The sequence below is a fragment of the Oenanthe melanoleuca genome, chromosome 4, assembly GCF_029582105.1.
Source record: "Oenanthe melanoleuca isolate GR-GAL-2019-014 chromosome 4, OMel1.0, whole genome shotgun sequence".
Lineage (NCBI taxonomy): Eukaryota > Metazoa > Chordata > Aves > Passeriformes > Muscicapidae > Oenanthe > Oenanthe melanoleuca.
Genome location: NC_079337.1, coordinates 60194715 through 60217405, shown reverse-complemented (window position 1 = coordinate 60217405; position 22691 = coordinate 60194715). Strand labels below are relative to the sequence as shown.

Below are 22691 nucleotides of genomic sequence, written 5' to 3'. Positions count from 1 at the left end.
CCAGAGCTTCTCTCTTGAGGCTGAATGCCCTCAAACAGGGGTTCTCTGAGCATCTTCATGATGATTCCTCTGAACTCACTCCAGCCGGTCCATGTCCTTCTTTTTGGGGGTCCCAGAGCAGGGTGCAGTATTTCAGTGGGATACATTTGCTAAATGGCCAGAGTCATCCAGCATCAGTACAGTTAATGCACCATTTGTCAGTCACAAAGATGTAAAGTACCTTCACACATTTGTTTTAATTTGGGAGCTGAACACTTTCAGAAGTCATTCTCAGAAGGAAAGGTAACATCCCAAAGGAACCCCAAACGTTTGGAATTACATAATTGAGTAAAACTTTCATCACCTCCCTTGCTGTGTTAGTGCAACAGGGGTAAGCTGATTTACTAGAGCACATTAAGCAATCCTTTGAATCTGGATAAAATATGAGAGATGTGTCTATCATACATTATGATCAGGAAACCAAACTCCCTGGAGTTATTTTAAAATACCCCTGTGTACCTTCATCAATTTTATTTTGGAAGTATTATACCATTTTTCAAGATTTCTGAGCTTTGGTTTGTGTATAAATTAGGTCTAGAATCTCATCCATTTTCTCTGTAAGCAAATTATTGTGACCAATGGCAAATTCTGCACTAGAGACACTTGAAAAAGTATCTTGGGTTTATTAGAAATTATTGAGTCCATGGCAGGCACAAGTGTTAGAGTGTTAAAAGACAAAAAAATGATGTGAATTTTTAGAATATCCCAAACACACCCAGCCATGTCAAAAACCTGCTTGCTTGGAACAATGAACAGATTAGGAATAACAGTGCTTAAAACAGAATCAGGAATCCAGAGGAATTAACAATAAGTCTTCCATTAATTTATGTGAGAAGTATTCAGGGTATTAGAGCTGCAAACACTCAACAGAGTTTAACCAGCACTTTGTTCATGGACATAAAACTAGAGGTGTTTCCTTCAAGTAAAGATCTTTATTTCCTGCTTGAGGCAGTGAGTGCTGGGCTCTGCCCCAGCCCAGCCTGTGGGTTTGAGCTGTGCAGCTGCTGCCTGCACTGGTCTCCTCTCCCATTTCACCACTGCTCAGCATCTATCTGGAGCAGAACTAAAGTGTTTGCTCTCCAAGTGAGCCCAGAGGAGTGAAAGGGCCAGCAGGACTCCACTCTGAGCAGTGGCTGTGCAGTGCTTTAGGCTGTTTTCTCTTATTTTCTCCCATAACTTCTATAGTAAATTTATTTGGTTTTAACTTCCCAAAGAGTTGGGTGTGGGGCAGTTTGATCTGTGGGTGTTTATTTGTGATGGAGGAAGTTGTATAGAAAACTTTTTAAAGATTAAATTCCTTCACTTCAGAACACTGATTTCCATTTATCATCCACTTCTCCTCTTCACTGGGGTTTTCTGTCCAGTCTCCCAGTTTATCAGACTATCTTTAGCTCATGGCTAAATTCTAAAATGTATTTTTCCCATCCTATCTTCTTTTCCCTGTTTCACTCCTCTGTCCTCCTAATGGTGGGTTCAAAGAAATACTGTAATCCAAAAAAAAGTTATTTTAACTTTTTAGACAATCTGTCTTCTTGTTTACACACCTCCTTGCAATTCCTGTCTTCTTTCTGCACTGCCTGTACTGGATGTACCACCACATACCATTGATTCCTTGGATCCTTCAGAAGAGTTTGTTTATTTAGGCTATTTTGTGGCAGCTGAATTCATTTATCACAGACAAATGCTAACCCACAGACTAACATTTGTTAAGAATTTCCTGGGCCTGACTGATAAAATGATTAAGGAAAAGAAAAGATGTTTCATGATGCTACAGAAAATGCAAATGTTAATTTTAGCAGATCTAAGATCTAAAGCTGAAATGAAATAACATTTTAAATGGCCAAATTGAATGAACTGAAAAATGCACCATCCGGAAAACATTCCATCTGACTCCCAATTGACATCTCAACTAAATAATTTTAGTAAAAAAATAAGAGACAGTGTTGAAAAGAAACAGATTGAAAGGGAATGAAAGTATTTGTATGAAAGCTGAACCCCATATCTTTATGAGTTACAGCTGATATCAGAGAAAAGCCAAATCTCTCATACTCATCAAATGACTGGAAGATCTGGCAAAACAGCTCCTGATATTCCCCAAGAAGCTCCCACATTGCCATAGAAGGGGGATATTTTCCATGCTCAGGCTATTATGCAGTTATTTCATTGCCACTCTGATTTTTCTAATCCTCTGATAAACAAACTACTTTGCAAACATCGTGATTTCAAAATCCTTCACAGTTAAAGAAACAAAAAGAAGGCACCCTTTGGGATCCCAGTGAAACTTTTTATGATTGCATTGAACTCTTGAAACCCTCACTGGCTGTCCTCATTTCCCAGTATCAGAGCAATGTCAATGTGCAAGCCATGGGTGTCTGTGTCCCCTTTCAGCAGGTCATCCACTGCATGCAGTGGTTTGATCATGCAGTCTGTCCTCATGGAATAATTTTATTTAATTTTCACTAGCTAAAGCAATTTTCTGTAACTTCAAGCTTTGTTTCATTACCTGAAAAATTAGGTGCTATCAACTACAGGCTGGCAGATAACCTGATGGCATTTTTAGCTGCCTTTTTCGTGAAACTGGCAACATCTTAATCTGCAGAGGCTGAGATTCTTTACTATTTAAAAGTTTTCCTCAGAGGGGAAAATGGACCTTTCCCTCTGTTTCTAAACTGCTCATCTCTGCCCTGACAATTCACATTCCCTTCACATAGAGATAGATGATATATATAGATGTAGATTATAGAAAGATATAGATATAGATATAGATATAGATATAGATATAGATATAGATATAGATATAGATATAGATATAGATATAGATATAGATATAGATATAGATATAGATATAGATATAGATATAGATAGATATAGATATAGATATAGATATAGATATAGATATAGATATAGATATAGATATAGATAGATATAGATATAGATATAGATTAGATATAGATATAGATTAGATATAGATATAGATATAGATATAGATATAGATATAGATATAGATATAGATATAGATATAGATATAGATATAGATATAGATTAGATATAGATATAGATATAGATATAGATATAGATATAGATATAGATATAGATATAGATATAGATATAGATAGATATAGATTAGATATAGATAGATAGATGTAGATATATTAAAGACAATGCTTGATGAAGAGAGTGAATAATTGTTAGTCTGGCATGATGGTTGGTGTTATGTACCTGGTTTCCATCTGGGATAATGCATACCATTCAGGGAGTTTTCTTTCCTGAAATTAATGGAAGAGTTGAGTCACTTCATATTAATTTATTTCTAGTTCACTTGTAAACAATTTAGAGCAAAGCAAGCTCTGTATTCTGGAGTTTGTCCTAGGATCCCCAAGGCCTGATGTGCTGGTACTGAAATGGAAGTTTCACAGCCTTCCACAGCCATGCTCACAGCATCACAGCCCAGGGAAGCTCCCCTAAAAGCTTTTATCCAGCAGAGTACTTTTTCTCTGAGAAAAATTCCAGTCAGGCCTTCTGGGGACAGAGAGCAGCCCTGCATCTCGTGGGCAAAGCAAGAGTGATGGAGTGCAGGTCCCACAGCACCCACCCCACACCAGGGCTGGCACAGCTGGGTCCTTCTGCCCTGGAGCTGCTCCCTCTGTGCTGAGACCATTCCTGCTGGGAGTGCAGCAAGGGCTGCTGCTGAGGCACTGGAGCTCAATGGAGCAGTGCTCCAGAGGGAGAGAGAGAGCTCAGGGGGAATAAAGAGCAGCTCTTCAGCAGGAAGGGTTTGGCTGCTCCCTTCAACATCAACCCAGATGCAATATATTCTGCTCTCTGCTGCTTTAGTACATCAAACCTATCAACACTTGTTTTCACTGAAGCTCTTTGCTAGAATTATTCTCTTTAATTATATTTTTGATGCTTGACCACTGAGAAGGATGAAAAGAACAAGTTCACTGTCTCTCACTACCTTCCTCAATGAAACTGAGGAAGATTTTTTCCATTTTTATGGCTTAAAAATTACTTAATAGATCTTTATAGACTGAGGAACAGTGAAAGCTCTAGCTCTCTTTTAGGCAGCAAAAAACCCCACATAGATAAGGATAAATTATTGAGTTTAATATATCAACCTTCTCACTAAATAATGTCAGCACACTATTCAGAGAAATACTGGAATAAAAATGAATGGAGACCCATTATAATATTACATACATTTTGTTAGATATATTTAATCATCTTTATGCCTTCCACAAGATGAAATAAAAAGTACTTTCAGGGAAGAATCTTGATAACAGTAGTACAGGTAAGTGGTAGATCAAAACCATGGTTCTGAGATTTTGGTCAACAGATTCAGTGCAAACACATACTTCTTTCAATTTATCCTGTGCATAGCAAAGAGATTTTTAAAACAAGATATTAAGGTGAAAATGTGCCAAGGAAGTTGCAATTTTTTGTAAGAACTTCTGCTGCTTAAAAGGTTGACTTCAATGTGCTTTGCTAGAAGATCATAGATAAAAATCAAATATTCACAAAAATTTTACAATAATTTATGTCTGGATTTAGTGAAAATCCCTCCATTTTAGGTACAAAGTCATTATATTTTCCAGTGTAATAGCTGCTGAAATAGCCATGGTTTCTGAGATTATTAATATATGTGGTCTTATTTTGATGTTTAATAACTAATTTTTAAGTGTTTTTAAAGTACTTAATGTTTTTTGAGAGGCTTTTTCAATAAATCTTTGTAAACAAGTGAAAACTGCCTCTTTTCTTTTTCAGGCACTTGCAACTTCAATGGAAATCAGAAAAATACACACTCCTTTACTGATGGTACCACTCCTGCTTCTTCCTGAGAGAGCATGTGCAATTACACATTCTCATCCAATTGCACACAGACTGTTTTGGATTTTGGTTTTTTTTTTTCCTTCTTTGGAAAGGAAAGGAGGCAGGGAATTCTCTGCTCATCCCTTGCCAGACAAACTTCTACCTGAACAAGGAGAGGAAGGTAATTTTCAGATCCCTGGCAGAAAGGCTTTGCTTGAGAGCAAAAAGCTCAGCCAGGGGAATAAAGGCAAGAAGGCAAATCTTTCTGAGTAACATTTGGGAGGCCAAGGATGTCTTACATTAGGATCACTGCATTAAAAAATCCATCAAAATTCTTTGAGGCAGGGAACAGAACTCAGAATAGCACCTTATTCTCCTGCTGACAGGTGACAAAATAGTTACTGGTCTGACAGAAAAGTATTTATCTAAGAGAGACCTCTGCCAGAGAATCAGAGCACCAGGTACCTCAAAACCTCAAAGTAAAGCTAGAAATAAATTGGCAATCATTGATTTTAACTAATAAAATCCATATTCTATTTACACTCTGCCATTCTTTAGAGGTAAGTAGATTTAGACAAATATTCCTGATAAAAAAATCAACAACTCTACTGTGGTCTGCAGAAAAATGTTTCCACAACCCTTTGAAGGAAATAATTGAAATAAAATTTCTTTATGCAACCAAAACAAATGTGTTTGAGCATGCCAAAAATCATATATTTTGGACTTGAGGCTTTATTTATTTGCCTAAATTTTGGCAACAAAGCCCTGATCATAGTGCTTGTGTAGTACCTGCAGGTAAAGCAGGATTTGCTCTGGCATCAGCACTGGCACTAAATATCTAGGATTAGACAACTGAAGTGAGCCCTTTGTCTTGTCCTATTTGAAGATGAAAACAACAGCTGAAAAGTCTCAAAATATCTTAGAAAATCAACATTCAAAATTTTAACTCAGCAGTAGAAAATAAGGTGCCAGATTTTTTACAGTTCATTGGTGCCAGATTTTTTACTGTAGTCAGCTGAGTTCCACAATATTGAAAGATATGGATTAATCACAACCACATCCTTTGATTAAGATATTTGGACAGTAAGGACCAGGTTAAATACATAGTTTTACAGCAGGAAAATCTCTGTTATTATCAAACATTCTATAAAGACATTTCATGAATACATCTGCATGTACTTGTCCTGTCTGCCATGCTTTTCTTTCTCCTGAAGGAATAAACTATCCAGATTATTTTAAAGAAATCTTTTCTTTTAGTGACTCCAAGCTTAAAACATCTTTTTCAGTAAATGCAGCTATCAAGGAATTTACTATAGATTGCAGGGGACATTAAAATGTCAATAATTAAACATTGCTAGAAGAGGCATTTTGAATGAAAATGGCTCATAAAGTATGCTGTTCTCTATCTTCAAAATATTTTCCAATTATTTTCCAATAAATTCAGAGGAGTTCTCGTTTTATCTTTCATTTTTTAATATGAATGCAGGAGATCCATAAAAAGGATTATGGTTTTACCCAAAGAAACACCAGAGTTCCAGGAATAATTTATTTGTGCTTATTTATAGCTATTACCAATTCTGAGATTCTTTGTTTTTTGATAACTCACAGATTCATATTGATGAGTGTAGGATTCCTCTGCAACATTGATTATATTTACTCACATTAGAAATACCTTCTTTGTTGGTCAATATTCATTCTCCTCAAACTTCAGATTTTATTATTTGATGAATTCTCCAAACACCTTTATATTTTCAAACCCAGGAGTATTGAAAACTCATAAAAAAGTATTTGCATCACCTTATGTTGTCAGGATCAAATACTGAAGATACTTGAATACCATTCTATTCTCTTCAAGGTATTGAAATAATAAAGCAAAGTAGACCCTGCTGAATTTTCACTGGTCTCTTACTCAGTGTCTTCCTTGTGCCTTTTGAAATATGACAGAGTGGGACATAGTTGAAACTCACTATCAGCCTCTTGAGCCATCCATAGTAATACACTTAACTGGTTTGTCATGACTACTCTAAAATATTTCTCTTTATTTCTTTTAATGGTAGATATAGATCTTTCTTCACTGGTCACCAATGAGAAGCAGTTGAAATACACTACTTTAAGGCAGTATGTCAAGAATATTGGAATAAACCTGCAGTAGAAAGATATGTTGGAAATAAAAAGATACATGGCAATAAAAATGGCAATCTGACTCTTGCTTTTAGCAGTGAATGTAAAATATGGGTAAGGGTTCTTCATTTCAACAGCAATCAATTCACAAATACATGAATACATGACATGAATCATTGCTATTGCAAAACACATTGCCTCTTTTCCAGGAGCTGAGAACCTCAAGTGCAGTGAATGATGCTTTTCACATCCCAAATCAATATATTATTTATATTTGTTTTGTATGTGCTTCCAAAATCAATTGGGACTCCAATGCCATTAATATTATTACAATGGTGCATTCTCAGTCACACAATCTGATATTCTGCCCTTGAAGTAGTTTCTTCAAGTCTCAAAGCTGAAAGAGAAGGTAACAATCCAATATAAATTTTATCAGTAATGGAATGGTCACAGGATTGTGTAGAGGAAGTCACAGCAGAGGCCTTTTTTGTTTTCTTATACATCTGGACCATTAAATATTCTTAGCAATTACTGACTGAAACTGGAAAGCCTGAATTAAAAAAACCTTCTGTTGTAACCAGCAAGCATTAGGGGATGATCTCCAACATCAGACAAGCCAGTGCACACCCCTGTTCCCATCTGGAAATTACAAAATGAACTACAACCAGCTGACTTTCCCACTCTTCTGCCTCTTCAGTGCTCTCCTTGTGTCTTTTAAAATGTGTGTCTCACATTCAACCAAAACCTAGTAGTATTTAGGTTTTGCAATACACCCTCCACCATCAATCTCCAGCATTACACTAAGGAGTAATGTTTGCTGCTTTGTTACTCATGAATTCTGCCCAGAGAGCAAAAGCTTCCACCTTCACCCTCTAAGAGAAAAAGAGACACAGTCTGGGTCTGCCAGCATTCAGCACTGTTCTGGGGGCTCTGCTGCTGCCTTGGCATCAGGAAAGTACCCAGGAACACTCTTCAGCTCATCTGAGATAGAGCAGGGCCCCAGGCACTGCTTTGCCTCCTGTCTTGGAAGGGACATGTGGTGTGTCTGTGCACACCTTGGGCAGCAGGAACCGGGCAGCAGCAGAGGCACCTCAGGCAGCACAGCAGAATGCACCAGGGTGACACAGAATGCACCAGGGTTACAGCAGAATGCACCAGGGTGACACAGAATGAACCAGGGTGACACAGAATGTACCAGGGTTACAGCAGAATGTACCAGGGTGACACAGAATGCACCAGGGTGACACAGAATGAACCAGGGTGACACAGAATGCACCAGGGTTACAGCAGAATGTACCAGGGTGACACAGAATGCACCAGGGTGACACAGAATGAACCAGAGTTGCAGCAGAATGCACCAGGGTTCAGGAGAATGCACCAGGGTGACAGCAGAATGCACCAGGGTGACACAGAATGCACCAGGGTGACACAGAATGTACCAGGGTTACAGCAGAATGCAGCAGGGTGACACAGAATGCACCAGGGTGACACAGAATGCACCAGGGTGACACAGAATGAACCAGGGTGACACAGAATGCACCAGGGTTACAGCAGAATGCACCAGGGTGACAGCAGAATGCACCAGGGTTCAGGAGAATGCACCAGGGTGACAGCAGAATGCACCAGGGTGACAGCAGAATGCACCAGGGTTCAGGAGAATGCACCAGGGTGACAGCAGAATGAACCAGGGTGACACAGAATGCACCAGGGTGACAGCAGAATGCACCAGGGTTACAGCAGAATGCACCAGGGTGACACAGAATGAACCAGGGTGACACAGAATGCACCAGGGTTACAGCAGAATGCACCAGGGTGACACAGAATGCACCAGGGTGACAGCAGAATGCACCAGGGTGACACAGAATGAACCAGGGTTCAGGAGAATGCACCAGGGTTACAGCAGAATGCACCAGGGTGACACAGAATGAACCAGGGTGACAGCAGAATGCACCAGGGTGACACAGAATGCACCAGGGTTACAGCAGAATGTACCAGGGTTACAGCAGAATGTACCAGGGTGACAGCAGAATGTACCAGGGTGACACAGAATGAACCAGGGTTGCAGCAGAATGCACCAGGGTTCAGGAGAATGCACCAGGGTGACAGCAGAATGCACCAGGGTGACAGCAGAATGCACCAAGGTTCAGCAGAATGCACCAAGGTGTCAGCAGAATGCACCAGGGTGACACAGAATGCACCAGGGTGACACAGAATGAACCAGGGTGACACAGAATGCACCAGGGTTCAGGAGAATGCACCAGGGTGACAGCAGAATGCACCAGGGTGACACAGAATGCACCAGGGTTCAGCAGAATGCACCAGGGTGACTGCAGAATGCACCAGGGTGACAGCAGAATGTACCAGGGTGACACAGAATGCACCAGGGTGACAGCAGGAAACCAGCACGGGCATCATTTTTGACCAGTTTGTCACTATGTGGAGCACACAAAGGACTTTTCTCTCCTGTCACTTGCTCCAGTATAAACCAGGAAGAATCCTGCTGAACATTGTTAATTTAGGCTAATATTAACCTTGAACAAATGCCTATATCAAGCCTCTTTATGTGTACTGAGAGACAGGGCTTTGTTGTTGTAATTACATTTTTTTAAAGATGTGAGTTGCATAAATCTCATAATAATTTCCTCTGCCTATAACGGCTGTAATCTGCAGCTCAAGAACATTCCTAATTAATATTAATTCCCACCCTGTGCACAGTGTGTTTTGGCAAGTAATTAGGTCTGAAGGGATGGCCAAACACACTGATCTTCAAATTCTGAACAATTTAATTACAGGCTTGTTTTCTGCATGGAGCTGCACAGGACATGAGTTTAGAAGAGAGCATGAGTGAGGTGCTGCTGCAGGGGCTGGCTCTGGAGCCAGAGCAGAGAGGGCTCTGCAGGAGGGGAGCAGGGCAGGCTGATAAAGCCTTTTGCCCAAAACCACTGGATTCCAGTGGAAGCCAAACTATCAGCTCACATGAGTTATGTGGAGGATGCTCAGTCAGACTGAGTTTGCTGCAAATGCCTCCTTGACACCCTGACTAACAACTGAAAACAGAAATTAGCCACTCAAAAGGAAGAATGCATTACATTTTAAAGGGGTTCAACAAAAAAGAAGCTGCCTTTGTCATAGATTTACAGAATAATTTTACATGACTGCACATGAGAAACTACCCTCTTTACTCTCAAAGAAATGAAGTCCTTTCTTAGATATTTCCAATATTTTATTAGCATTTTTCACTCATTGAGCTAATGCTGAGGTCACTTGTAAGCACAAGTTAGTGCTCTAAACAAGGAGGAAAGTTCCCCTTTTCCAACCTACCAGTCATTAGCAGTTTCTTTGATGCCAGATAATGGGACCTTCACTGATAGGGGGAGCTCTGAACCCTCCACCCATTCCCTTTAACACATTCTAATGAAATCATGAAAATTAACACCAGTAAAGTCATGTTACATGTCTCACTCAAATTTTCAGAGATGAAAGAGAATCCAAATTGCTTCTGCCCAGTCAGAGGTTCCAAAAAAGTGCTCCAAGTGCCAGAACAAAATTGCTAATTTCTCAATTATATAAGTGATAAAGAGTGATAATACAGGCAAATGGTTAAATGTGTAATTATTAGTAACAAATGCTTTATAAATTATTAAATGTGTTTGCACAGATGCTTTAGAAAGGCCTTACTTGTAAACTCTTTACTTCTAAGCTGAGAGTAATTGTGGTGGATTTTAGCCAAGATTTGCACCTGCTGGAATTGCTAAATATAAACAATGTGAATCAGAACATCTGACTGGGATCATAATAATTACAGATCAAGAGAGGAAAAAAAGAATAAAGTAATATTCCTATGATGCATTGGTATTTCCTCACAGGATACTACCTGCATGGTCAAGCATGCTTACAGATTTGATAGCAGAGTTACCTGAATCCTATACATCTATCAAAAGTAGAACACAAATAAAGCACTTTTAATGTGCTAAACTGGCTTCCATTTCCAAGAGCTGCAGCAACTTGAGTTAGCAGGACTGGTAGCAGCTACCAGAGGTTTCTGATTGATTATGGTCTTCCTGCTGCTAAACAATGATTTCAATGAGTTATACCTTTTAAATCTCCTGAACTTTCTATGAACTTGAAATCAACATTTACTTTACATGACAGAAAAATAGCAGGCTACAGTATTGCTGCCAGTCCTGCTGTGCATTTTTTTTTTTTTTTTTTGAGTCAAACTGTTCTTTTTTGGAAAAGCCTAAGTTCATCACTATTCAGTAGATAATTTGTTTCTAAAGGTACACTGCAATTTTTGACATAATACCCTTGATGATTTCCATTAGCCTAGATAACACAGAGTATAAACTACCACACACTGGAGATGTTGAAAAAAATGTAAGATCAGAAAAAGCACAGCACATGAGTCCATACTCCCCAGATGTTTTGTGAAAAAAGAGTGGTTTCATCCCTCCTTCCCCTCCTGTCTCTCTCCTTTCTTCTCTCCATTTCTTCCTTGCTTGAACTTTCTTACTGGCAAACGTGAGTAAGAATGAGTTACAGAAGTTAATAATTAATTTTATGACACTTTTTCTGCTTTGTAAGATGCTTCTAATGAGTCATTTTCACTCAAAAACTTTGCTGAATCTTAGTTATTTACTGATATTTACTGATTTGCCATTTCTAAATATAAGGCCCCATTCATCAAAACACAGAGAGAGATGCATAATTTTAATTAAACAGTGGAATTCACATCCAAAGCAGACAGTAAAATGTCAGAGCATCTCTTTGGTTTGTGCTCTCCAGTGGATTGCACAAAGTGTACTGAGAGATAAAGCAAGAACAGGGAGGTAACACATTCTAGAAGCCACTGCTCCCAACTCATTCCAAATTTGGGGCTCCTTTATGGGCTATACAGTTGTTACAGAGACTAGAAACAGTCTTGAGTCATAAAAGAACAATACAGACAGAATATCAGCATTCTTGGCAATATTTTAAGGACAAGTGTGAAAAGTACTACCATTTAACATCAAGCTGAAGCAAATTAATATGTTAAGGAAAAGAGTAATATTTTTACTAGTCCTTCCTAGCAAGGTGACATCAATGATATGTTGACTGACAAATACAGATACTGTGTACAGATACTGTCAAGGCTCACTTGACAGTAGTGAAAAGTCTTTTTGATTGAACAGTCCTTTTTGGAAGGACACTTTCCCCTCAAAATTAAATAAGTAAGAAGTGCTGGATCTCCTCTGATAGCATTACTAAAAATCATGTACCTCTCTTCTGTAAATGATAAAATTTACAGACACTGAGTGCATACAAACATCAATTATACACAATGCAAATGAAAAATCAGAAAAATATTAATAGCTTTAAAATGAAGGATGAATACATAAGGAAAGACTTTCAATTGTAACATTCAATTAATCTTCCTGATATGGCAGAAACTGTACCTGACATTATGCAAAAAGAATGGGAAGCCATTTGTAAATTTTATGTTAATACAGCAAAGATAATTTTTTATTGAAACCAGGAAAAGTGGAAAAGAAATGTCACATGGGATGCTGTTACAGGAAAAAAAAAAGGCAAGATAGGTTAAACCTACTGAATACATTAAGGCCAGAAAAGTAAACAAAGAAAAAAGGAAATATATGAAGAAAGATAAAGCAGTATAATATCATCAAAAGAAGATAAAAAGAAAAAAGATAAAGGAGACTTTGTTGATAGGCACTGAAAGCAAAAACAGTAGCACTGAAGGAAGACATGAGAACATTTTATCAAACTCTTTAAAAATACAAGTAAAGTGCAATGAGGAACAGCGTCTGGAAAAAATAAATCTCATCTTATTTTAAAGACAGACAGAGCACCTCCCAAACATTGCAAAAAAAACCCCACCTTATTTTTCCAATGAAAGGAGATAGAATTTGTTGCCTGTTTTGTAGCAGCCAGATCTTCATGAGCTTAAAGTAGTTGCTGAAAGATGAAGCAAGTTAAATTAACACATGCAATTCAAATCACTGCAGCACACGAGGAAATTAAATGGACTGCATGGTATTTGGAGATATCCCTATGGTTCAATGGAAAGCAGAAAGAACACAACCTGCTCTTGTTTCCATGGAAAGTCTTCAGTGCAGTCAACTCTGCTGTTTGGAAGTTGCCACTCGAGCCAGACACAGGAAACATGGCAAACATTTGCTCTAATTGATCCTGTGCAGACAAGACCTTCCTTCTGCCAAGCTACACAGAGCAGAGCACAAGATGGTAGATGCCTCTTCCCTGCACTCTGTGGGACTTGATTTAATGATGGAGTACCATGGCAAGCACCTTTGAAATCTCTTGGATGGTGATTCTGTGGAAGAATGAAGAATGTGCCATGAAGCAGATGCAGCTGGGAGGGGATGAAACTTGGTGACAAAGACTGCACCTTCTTCTTCCCCACCCTCCCTCACCACCCTCATTCCTCCTTTGAAATGGTTTCTGTTACTGGATCATTGCTGTGGAAATGGTTATTTCAGTACAAATGCAGACAGAGGAGATGGAAGGGTTTGCAGCCAAATGATGTCTCGTGGTGAAAGGGCTGTCTGTCTTACACTCATGAAGGGCTGTCTGTCTTACAGTCATGCCAAACAGGCCCAACAAATGAGAAACTGGAGATAGGCAATGCCACAGATGATAAATTTTCTACACAGAATTCTCTCTACTGAAGAGCTGAAGCTTTAACAAACTTGCATAACACCATTCATAACTCAAAATAAATGCGTTCTTTATAGAAGTTAAAAACAACAAATTATTTCCCATACATATTACTGTGCAGAAGGACTTCATAATTAAAAAACCCACTGAAAGCAAGTGCAAGAGTCCTCAAATACAGTGCTGAGTCCTAGAAAAATAATGCACTCATCCTGTGAAAATGGCACAGTTATCAGAACAGGTGTCTGTGAACACTATTTAAAGTATTGACTTAATAAATTAGAGATGAAGAAGCCTTAAAATGAGTACAGATAATGGAAACAGTACAAATTGAATTAAGGAAGAGAAGGGACACAGATCTATTTTTCATTATTCTTCAATAACAGGAGAATCAAACCAAAACCTCTGTGGAAGCCCCAGGTTTGGCTCCAAAGGGCTGAACCCACACTCATGGTTGGTGAGATCCTGTTCTGAGAAACAGAACAGAAACCAGCCAGACAGGATATGGCTGACTCACATAGTCAGACTTCTGTTTTATGGTCTCACCAGCACAGTGACAATGCTCACTGGGAGCATGAAAAAGAGTTATAAACCTATGGCAGAAGAAAAATTGCATAGGGAGCTGAACCAATAACCTTCTTCATTCCATTTTAGCTCAAGCACAATAGCTACTTCAAGTGTTTAGTAACACTTTTTAAGTGAATTAGAATTTTACCTTGACTTCTTCCAGGAATGCACAGGTTAATATCCATTTAACACGGAATTTCACAATCCTTCCCTTGGTAACATCAAGTTTTGAATGCCCTCAACTCCCCTCCAAAGTAACTTCTGTTCTCTTTATATTTAACTCATTTCTTTCAAAATCCAGGGCAGTATACTTATTCTACAACTCTTAGCCCATTTTTCCATCACATTGTTTGTACTACAGGTTATCTCTTCAACTACTCACAGAGATTTTGGCTAACTTGTTCTATTTATTCATGGCATCTTGAGCAGATTTATAACACAGATTTTGTCTCAGAAAGTATCTATATGGACAATGTTTTGACAGGAGTCAGTTTCTTGTATGGTTGATATGACTGTAAAATTTTGTCTATTGATGTAAAGCTTAGTTTGAGAGATTAGAGAACAATTCCAGATGTTGAGCAAATCAGGATGTTCTATAAACCTCTTTGTTTATCTGAGACACATTTTCAAAGTCACAAGGGGGAAGTAAGGAACCCAGTTCCCACTGAAAACCAAATACCATCCTCTTTATTGAGAAAGCTGAGATATTTCCCCTATACATGATGACACTTCTGTGGATGGAGGAATTATTTTATAAAAAGTGCACAGAAGAGCATTTCATAGCATGGTTAAAATTGTGATGTCTTAAAGTTATAAAATATAATGAGAGAGGTTTTTAGGGGGCAGTATTTTCTACCAACCCATTGATACACTAAAGAGGAAAAAATTAACAAGCTTTCAGGTCCACAGATCTTAAACAGAAGAGGCAAAACATGTTTGGAAGTGCAAACCAGCAGTGACACCTCTGTGTCCTAAATCTATGTGTGTGCAAGCACAGTGTGCCATTGTGACAGAATTATTAAAGTCAAATGCTCTTAAATGACCTAGGAGAATCTTCCCACCAACTTAAGTGGCTAGGTTAATGTCACCTTTGGCAATTGTCCCTGAATTTGGCCTTGAGTTGAGGGCAGCACTGGCCAGTTTCCCAGGGACAGCTTTAGGATTTCCCAAGACTAAAACTCAGGTGCAGATCATGGCTCTCTTCTGCCAATGAGATCTGGTAGCTCAAACTGAAATAAAGGTCAGTACAACTTGAGAATCCAAGTAAAAACCATGAAAAAATTTGGGACATAAACCAATAAAAAGTAGCTCTGCTCCTGTGGAGTCTCCTCAGCCTGCTGTGATAGGAGGTTTGTAGTTAGATGCTGGATGAGAGAAGCAGAGCAGCAGTGACAGTGCACAGATGGATGGGTATGGCACAATATCTCCTGAATTACTTCAGGAAGAGTGGGCTTGTATCAATTTCAGCCAAGTCCAGTTTAATGTCTAGAAGTGCCTCATCCAGCCTCTAAACTGCACTTTTTTTTTAATGAGAGCGTGTTAACAGCTACCAGGCATAAGCTGAAATAAAGACCAATGGTTATGAGCTGTTAACTATAGGGAGGCCAGATGTGAGAATGTAAAAATAAGTGCAGGGGTTTGGAAGGAAAAAAGACAGTAATGTGTGTACATAATTTGCAAAATTTCTGTGAAAAAATAAATAAATTCAAAAGCACAACTACACTAGATTTATTCACTGTTGTTCACCTTGCTCCTACCTTTGCCTCTCAGCAGACTCAGCAGATTTTTATGAGATTTCTTGTGTCTATGCCCATGCTTCATTCACATCTACATACATGAGCTGGAGTGGCATATGGCTCTTTAGGCAAACTGGATATCAGTTACACATAAAACCCAAATGTTATTTCCCTGGCTTCAGTGGAGTTATACACTGAATTGTTTCAGCAGCACAACACAAGTTTAGTGCTAAAGAAACCAGAAACCACAACAACACATGCATATTTTGCTCCCAGTTTATTTTTTTCCTATATCTCAGTTGGCATCTTGTCATTAGAAATGCCAAATAATTGCTCAGACATTTGTTTTTGTCATTCCTTTTGTTATGAAACTTCTGTATTGACTTATTCTGATCCAAGTTTTGAAAAGCTCCAATTCTTCTTATCTGGATCTCCAAATCATTAGCTGAAAGTTTATTTTGAGTTCCAGTTCACATAACTTCAAGATATCTTTGCTCATGACTTTGCAATTGCCTTAGTAATTTAACTGAATATCTTGAGGTTTTATATCTCCCTTTTTTGACAGATCCTGAATCCCAAATGTTCATGTGATTTTGTAGCTTGTATTTACTAAATTTTAAACCCATATTGAACCAGTTAGATCACAGATTCTTTCTCCCTAATCCCAGTCACATCAAAGCTTAGACTTCAAGTTCCTGCATCTTGCACTCTCAGATCTTAGGTACCATTACGAAACCTCCAAATATGAGGAATTGACCACAAATATTAGAAAGCTGCTTCAGAGATTATTCAGGTTTCATGTCAAAAACGTACAATTTCTTCCACTTTGAACTTTAAAAACTCCAGCTTCCACTCATTTAATCTTCTTGAGGCTTTGCAAGCTTTCCTAAAGAGTCCTCTTTATCAAGTTGCTGTCTGTTGAGAGGGCATCTGATTTCAGTTTGATTTTGTTCCATATACTACACTTTATGTGATTACTGCTTCCGCATTTCAGACTTTAATTAGAATTTGTTACCTGACAGAACTTAGTTTCAACACCATGACCTTTCTCTTTAACATGCAGTCACATGTTTGCAAATTACTCTTCAGGTGAAAAAAACAAAAAAACAAAAAAAAAACAAAAAACCAAAAACAAACAAACAAAACAAACAAACAAACAAACAAAACAAAAACAAAACCAAAAAAAACCCCCAAACAAATAAACAAAAAAAAACCCACAAAAAAAAAAAAAAAAAACCAAACAAAAAACAAAAACCCAAACAAAAAACAAACAAAATCTTCAGAGAGTAAATTGCTTACAGAATAGTATCCTATTCTGTACAGATATTCTATAGGACCATAATATTCAGAGGACTTTTCCTTCCTATTAGAGCTAAGCACATTCACTTCCAAGCTTTCATAGTCCAATCCACGAAGTTAGCAGAGAGACGGAGAAGAGCGGAGGCAGCGCTGTTTGCGCCACAAAGGTGCCTGGGAACAGCATCCCGTACAATTCCCTAAAGCCCGGGCTACTCTGTTACAACTTTCGGATCGTAACAAGTATTTTATTATTTTAGAAATTCGACAGTGAAAGAGACACTGCCTTGTGTGTACGTGCCTTCACTACGCGCAGGTGCGCACCATAAAGAATATGACCGGGACACGAGAAGTGAACGCGCACCAGGCTCGAAACTCCCTTGGGGTCACCGCGCCTCGGGGCCCGGGCGGGCACAGGAGAGGGCACGGGCAGCGCTCGGACTGGCTGCGGGTCGCTCCCTTGGGCAGGGTGATGGGGATGAAGCAGCGGAGGCAGCTCCGGGCTCAGGAGCACCGATCCCGTTCCCATCCCCCGATCCCGTCCCCCCGATCCCATTCCCCGATCCCGTTCCCCGATCCCATCCCCCGATCCCGTTCCCCGATCCCATCCCCCGGTCCCGTTCCCCGATCCCATCCCCGGATCCCATCCCCCGATCCCGTTCCCCGATCCCATCCCCCGATCCCGTTCCCCGATCTCGTTCCCCTATCCCATCCCCCGATCCCGTTCCCCGATCCCATCCCCCGATCCCGTTCCCCGATCCCATCCCCCGATCCCGTCCCCCGATCCCATCCCCCGATCCCGTTCCCCGATCCCATCCCCCGGAGCCGCCGGACGGTCCCGCCCGGCCAAGGGCGCCCCCCAGCGCGCACGGCGGGCGCCGCAGGCAGCGACCAGCGGGGAGCCGCACTCCGGGAGCGCAACGGGCACAGCCGCTCCTCGCCCCGGGCCCTGCCACCCCACGGCACCGGGTCTGCCACCCCACGGCACCGGGCCCTGCCACCCCCGGGGCGGCCGCCGCGCCCCCGCCGAGCCGCACCGCGCCCGGCAGGAACACCTGTCCGGCCGCCGAGCGGCAGCGAGCGCCGCAGCAGCGCGCCCGCCGCTCGTCCCGGCTCCCCCGCGGCAGTGTCCCCGGTCCGGCCGCGGGGCTCGGGGCGCTCGGGGCTCGGTGTTCGGGGCGCTCGGTGTTCGGGGCGCTCGGTGCTCGGTGCTCGGGGCGCTCGGTGTTCGGTGCTCGGTGTTCGGGGCGCTCGGTGCTCGGTGCTCGGTGCTCGGGGCGCTCCTGCTCCCGCCGGCGGCTCCGCGGGGCGGGCGCGGCGGCCGCACCTGCGGGCACTGAGCATGCGCGCGGCGCGGGGCACGCCGCGATTGGGAGCGCGGACCGGAGTGGGACGGAGCCGCGGAGCCGCTCCATGGGAGTTGATGCCGCCGCTGCCGCCGCCTCGCACCCCGCGCCCTGCGAGGATCCAGCTCCCGCCGGGGACTCCTCCGGAGCCGCGGGCTGCCCGCAGCCGGGCATGACCGGGCGGGCGGCGGGGGCCGGCCGTGCCCCGCTGCCCCCTCGCCGGGGGCCGGGCGGAGGCGGCGCCGCCGCGCTCCCCGCCGCGCCGGGGGCGCTCCGCCCGGCCGTGCCCTGAGGAGCGGCGGCGGCGCGGGGGGACGCGGGCGGCTCCGGGACCGGCGGCGGGGCGCGATGAGGGCGGCGGGGCGGCGGCGGCGGGGCGGCGGGGCGGGGCGGGGGCTCCGCCGGGCTCTCTAGGACGCCGGCGCCCCGCACACCCACCATGGATCTGCTGCTGTTGGTGAACACGAGCCTGGGCTCCGCCAACGAGTCCCTGGCGCTGCCCCCCGCCTCGCCGTCCTCCTCGGCCCTCCTGCAGCCGCCCTCCCCCTACTCGCCGGCGGCCGTGGCCAGCCTCGCGGCGGTGGTGGGCTTCCTCATCGTCTTCACCATCGTGGGCAACGTGCTGGTGGTGATAGCCGTGCTCACCAGCCGGGCGCTGAGAGCCCCCCAGAACCTCTTCCTGGTGTCCCTGGCCAGCGCGGACATCCTGGTGGCTACCCTGGTCATGCCTTTCTCCTTAGCCAACGAGCTTATGAATTACTGGTACTTCGGCAAGGCTTGGTGCAACATTTACCTGGCGCTGGACGTGCTGTTCTGTACCTCGTCCATCGTCCACCTGTGCGCCATCAGCCTCGACAGGTATTGGTCAGTCACACAAGCGGTGGAGTACAACCTCAAGCGGACCCCGCGGCGGATCAAGGCCATCATCCTCACCGTGTGGCTCATTTCAGCCATCATCTCCTTCCCGCCATTGATCTCCGTGTACCGGGACCCTGAAGGAGATGTCTTTCCCCAGTGCAAGCTCAATGACGAGACATGGTACATCCTTTCTTCTTGCATTGGCTCTTTCTTTGCCCCCTGCCTCATCATGGTGTTGGTCTATATCCGCATCTACCGTGTGGCCAAGCTAAGGACCAGGACCCTCTCTGAGAAGCGGACGATGCCAGAGGGGTCCTCCCAGACTGAGAACGGCTTGAGCCGCGCCGCTGGCGGCTGCACATCCCTGAGGATGCAGCTGGGAGAGAACGGACATTATTCAGCGCACCACTGGCGCAAAGCCTCTGAGCTGGAGGACATTGAGCTGGAGGAGAGCAGCACCTCAGAGAGCAGGCGGAGGCGGAGCCGGGAGGAGCATCGCCGCAAAAGCAAGAGCCAGTCCTTCTCCTACTCGTACTCCTCCAAGCACTCCAGCAGCCGCCTGTCCCGTGCGAGCAATCGCTCCATGCAGTTCTTCTCGTACCGCCGTCGCCGGAAGCGTAGCAGCATCTGCCGTAAGAAAGTCGCCCAGGCCCGGGAGAAACGCTTCACTTTTGTGCTGGCTGTGGTCATGGGGGTCTTTGTAGTTTGCTGGTTCCCTTTTTTCTTCACCTACAGCCTCTATGGTATTTGCCGGGAGGCATGTGAGGTCCCCGAGACTCTCTTCAAGTTCTTCTTCTGGATTGGGTATTGCAATAGCTCCCTCAACCCAGTCATCTACACCATCTTCAACCAGGACTTCCGCAGGTCCTTTAAACACATTCTTTTTAAGAAGAAGAAGAAGAACTTCCGGCATTGAGCTGGAGGGATGGATTTGCCTTGAGCAGGAGTAGAGTTAAAAGAGAAGGCTCAATGCTGGAAGAGAAGGGAGGGAAGAGAACGCGGGGCTTGGGCTTAGGGAGCAGGAGGAGGGCTCGCCCCTCGGGCAGCAGGGTGATGCTGTGGGGAGCAGGGATGGTGTCAGGAGGCTGAGGGCACTCACCATGGTGCAGAATGGTGACATGGTGCTGGGGGAGCAGGGATGGTGTCAGGACTCACCATGGTGCAGAATGGTGACATGGTGCTGTGGGGAGCAGGGATGGTGTCAGGAGGCTGAGGGCACTCACCATGGTGCAGAATGGTGACATGGTGCTGTGGGGAGCAGGGATGGTGTCAGGACTCACCATGGTGCAGAATGGTGACATGGTGCTGGGGGAGCAGTGCTGGATGTGGAGGGGTAAAGGGGGAGGGAGTGATTGTCTTTGAATCCCAACAGAGGGCACAGGGAGCCCGCAGAGGAAAGGCTGAGACACTGAGTTTGGGAGGCAGTGAGATTTCATGGGCTCTGGAATTTTGTGGGAAAACAAAAAAAGGCATCTAAAGGAAAGGGTTAAGTGGTGGTGGAGATTTGAGTGCTTATAAACAGGGCAGCTGGGGCCTATGGTGGATTTGCCCCAGTAAGAAATTGGCTTTTACTGTTTATGTGGGAAAGGAGAGTGCAAAGTACCAGGCACTGACAGTGTTTTGAGTTATGAAAGGATTTTAATGTTTGCCAAAAAAACCCTAAAGAACAATCCAAACTCTTTTCTAAATAAACCTTTGTACTGTTAAAACCTTCTGAATCATGATTTTGCACAAGGGATGAAATCAAACAAAGCATGGGGTGTTCCTTTCCTTTGGAGGGGTCTTTGCCTATAAATCTGGATGGGAAATATTTTTCCTATTTTCCCATAGTTTTTGATTAGCCAGTGGGACAAACCTGGGAGTCGTGCATTTCTTCATGGAATATGAAAAAGAGCACATATACCCCATGACCTCATTTCCTCCTGCTGGATCACCAGGCAGTAAATTCCTGCTCCTTCCTTCTCAGAGCAGTGACCTAAGGACCTTGCTCTTCTAGAGCAGATAGTGTGGAAAAAAAAAAAAAAAAAAAAAAAAAAATTCTGGTGAACTCCCTATTTTTTGAGATAAAATTAAATTTAAAAAAAAGTTTCCACTTCTATGTGCCCAGGGGAACTTTTCCTCCCCCTTTTATTCAGTCTCCCTTCAAAGGCTAATCTCAGGGCTGGATGTGTGCTTCTCATTCTCAGACAGGCAGTTGAAGGCATTCTGATATGCAAGTTTTCAGAGAAAGAGCAATCACCCCACTACTAAGGTCTTTAAATCCTTCATATTTACAGTCTTAGAGCAATTAAATCCTTTATGTTTATTTTTTCATGAGAAACATACATTGCAGACTGTCAGTGGTGTATGTGAACAAATCTCAATAGGAGGTGCAGCTGTTCCAAATCTTTAGTGTTAATGTTGCTTGCTTTCCCTTCTGTTTGCATTTCTAGCTTATGATTTTAGAGGATTTTCTTGGGAGGAGGGATAGAAGAGGGGAGAATACTTTGGAAAGTTATTAAAGCAAACCATATTTCCCATGGGTTTATAAAATGTCATAAACTGCAATGACGAAAATGAGAGACAGGGACTGGTGTCTGTACATTCATCACTGAACGCATTCCAAGTGCAAGAGTGAGCTCATTTACATCCCTCCTTCAGCTGTGGTGCTGCAAGGTGTGTGTTCTGTTTGTGGAGAAAATGCTGCTCCTTTCTATGTTTATCACTCCTTCCATAGGCAGCAGGATTTGGCATCTGCCTCAAGCGTACCTTTCCTCAGCAAACAGTTCTTGGGAAACAAAGAAAAGAGTGAAATCTAATCACATATAACAGGCTTCTTAAAACAGCTGAACTGTATCTATACTGAAGAATCATCTGCTATCCCCTTCCTTACTCCCTCTGCTCTGTCTGGAAGGTGTCTGTAGCCTCTTCTCTTGAAATCTCTGTAGCATGAGGAAAAAGGATAGATCAGTCACTTTGTTTCATCAGTTTTCATAATAAGCATTTGGTTCACTTAACTCTGGAAAAGGAGACTGTCAGTGGCTGAGGTTCTGCTTGTTCCTTCAATAGGCAGTTTAACTCAAATTCAAGTGGGACTTCTGCTGAAGCAGGGATTAGATGATTGCACAAAATGCATTAGAAGTTTTACTGAGTAAACAAATGAGATATTTTCAAAGTCCTAAATCTGTATCTTATTGGATGCTTTCCTGAAATAAGGCTCAAAGTGTGAAAAGATTTGAGCTTTGTTTAAATAACAAATGGTTTGGTA

General features: G+C 42.7%; 1 protein-coding gene across 1 annotated transcript; it reads left to right on the top strand.

Moving 5' to 3' along the window:
- Positions 1 to 18927: 18927 nt before the first annotated feature.
- On the top strand, positions 18928 to 21153 carry ADRA2C (adrenoceptor alpha 2C). The gene has a single exon (XM_056490613.1). The coding sequence runs from the start codon at positions 19026 to 19028 to the stop codon at positions 20358 to 20360; it is 1335 nt and encodes a 444-aa protein (XP_056346588.1). The 5' UTR covers positions 18928 to 19025; the 3' UTR covers positions 20361 to 21153.
- The last annotated feature ends 1538 nt before the right edge of the window (positions 21154 to 22691 follow it).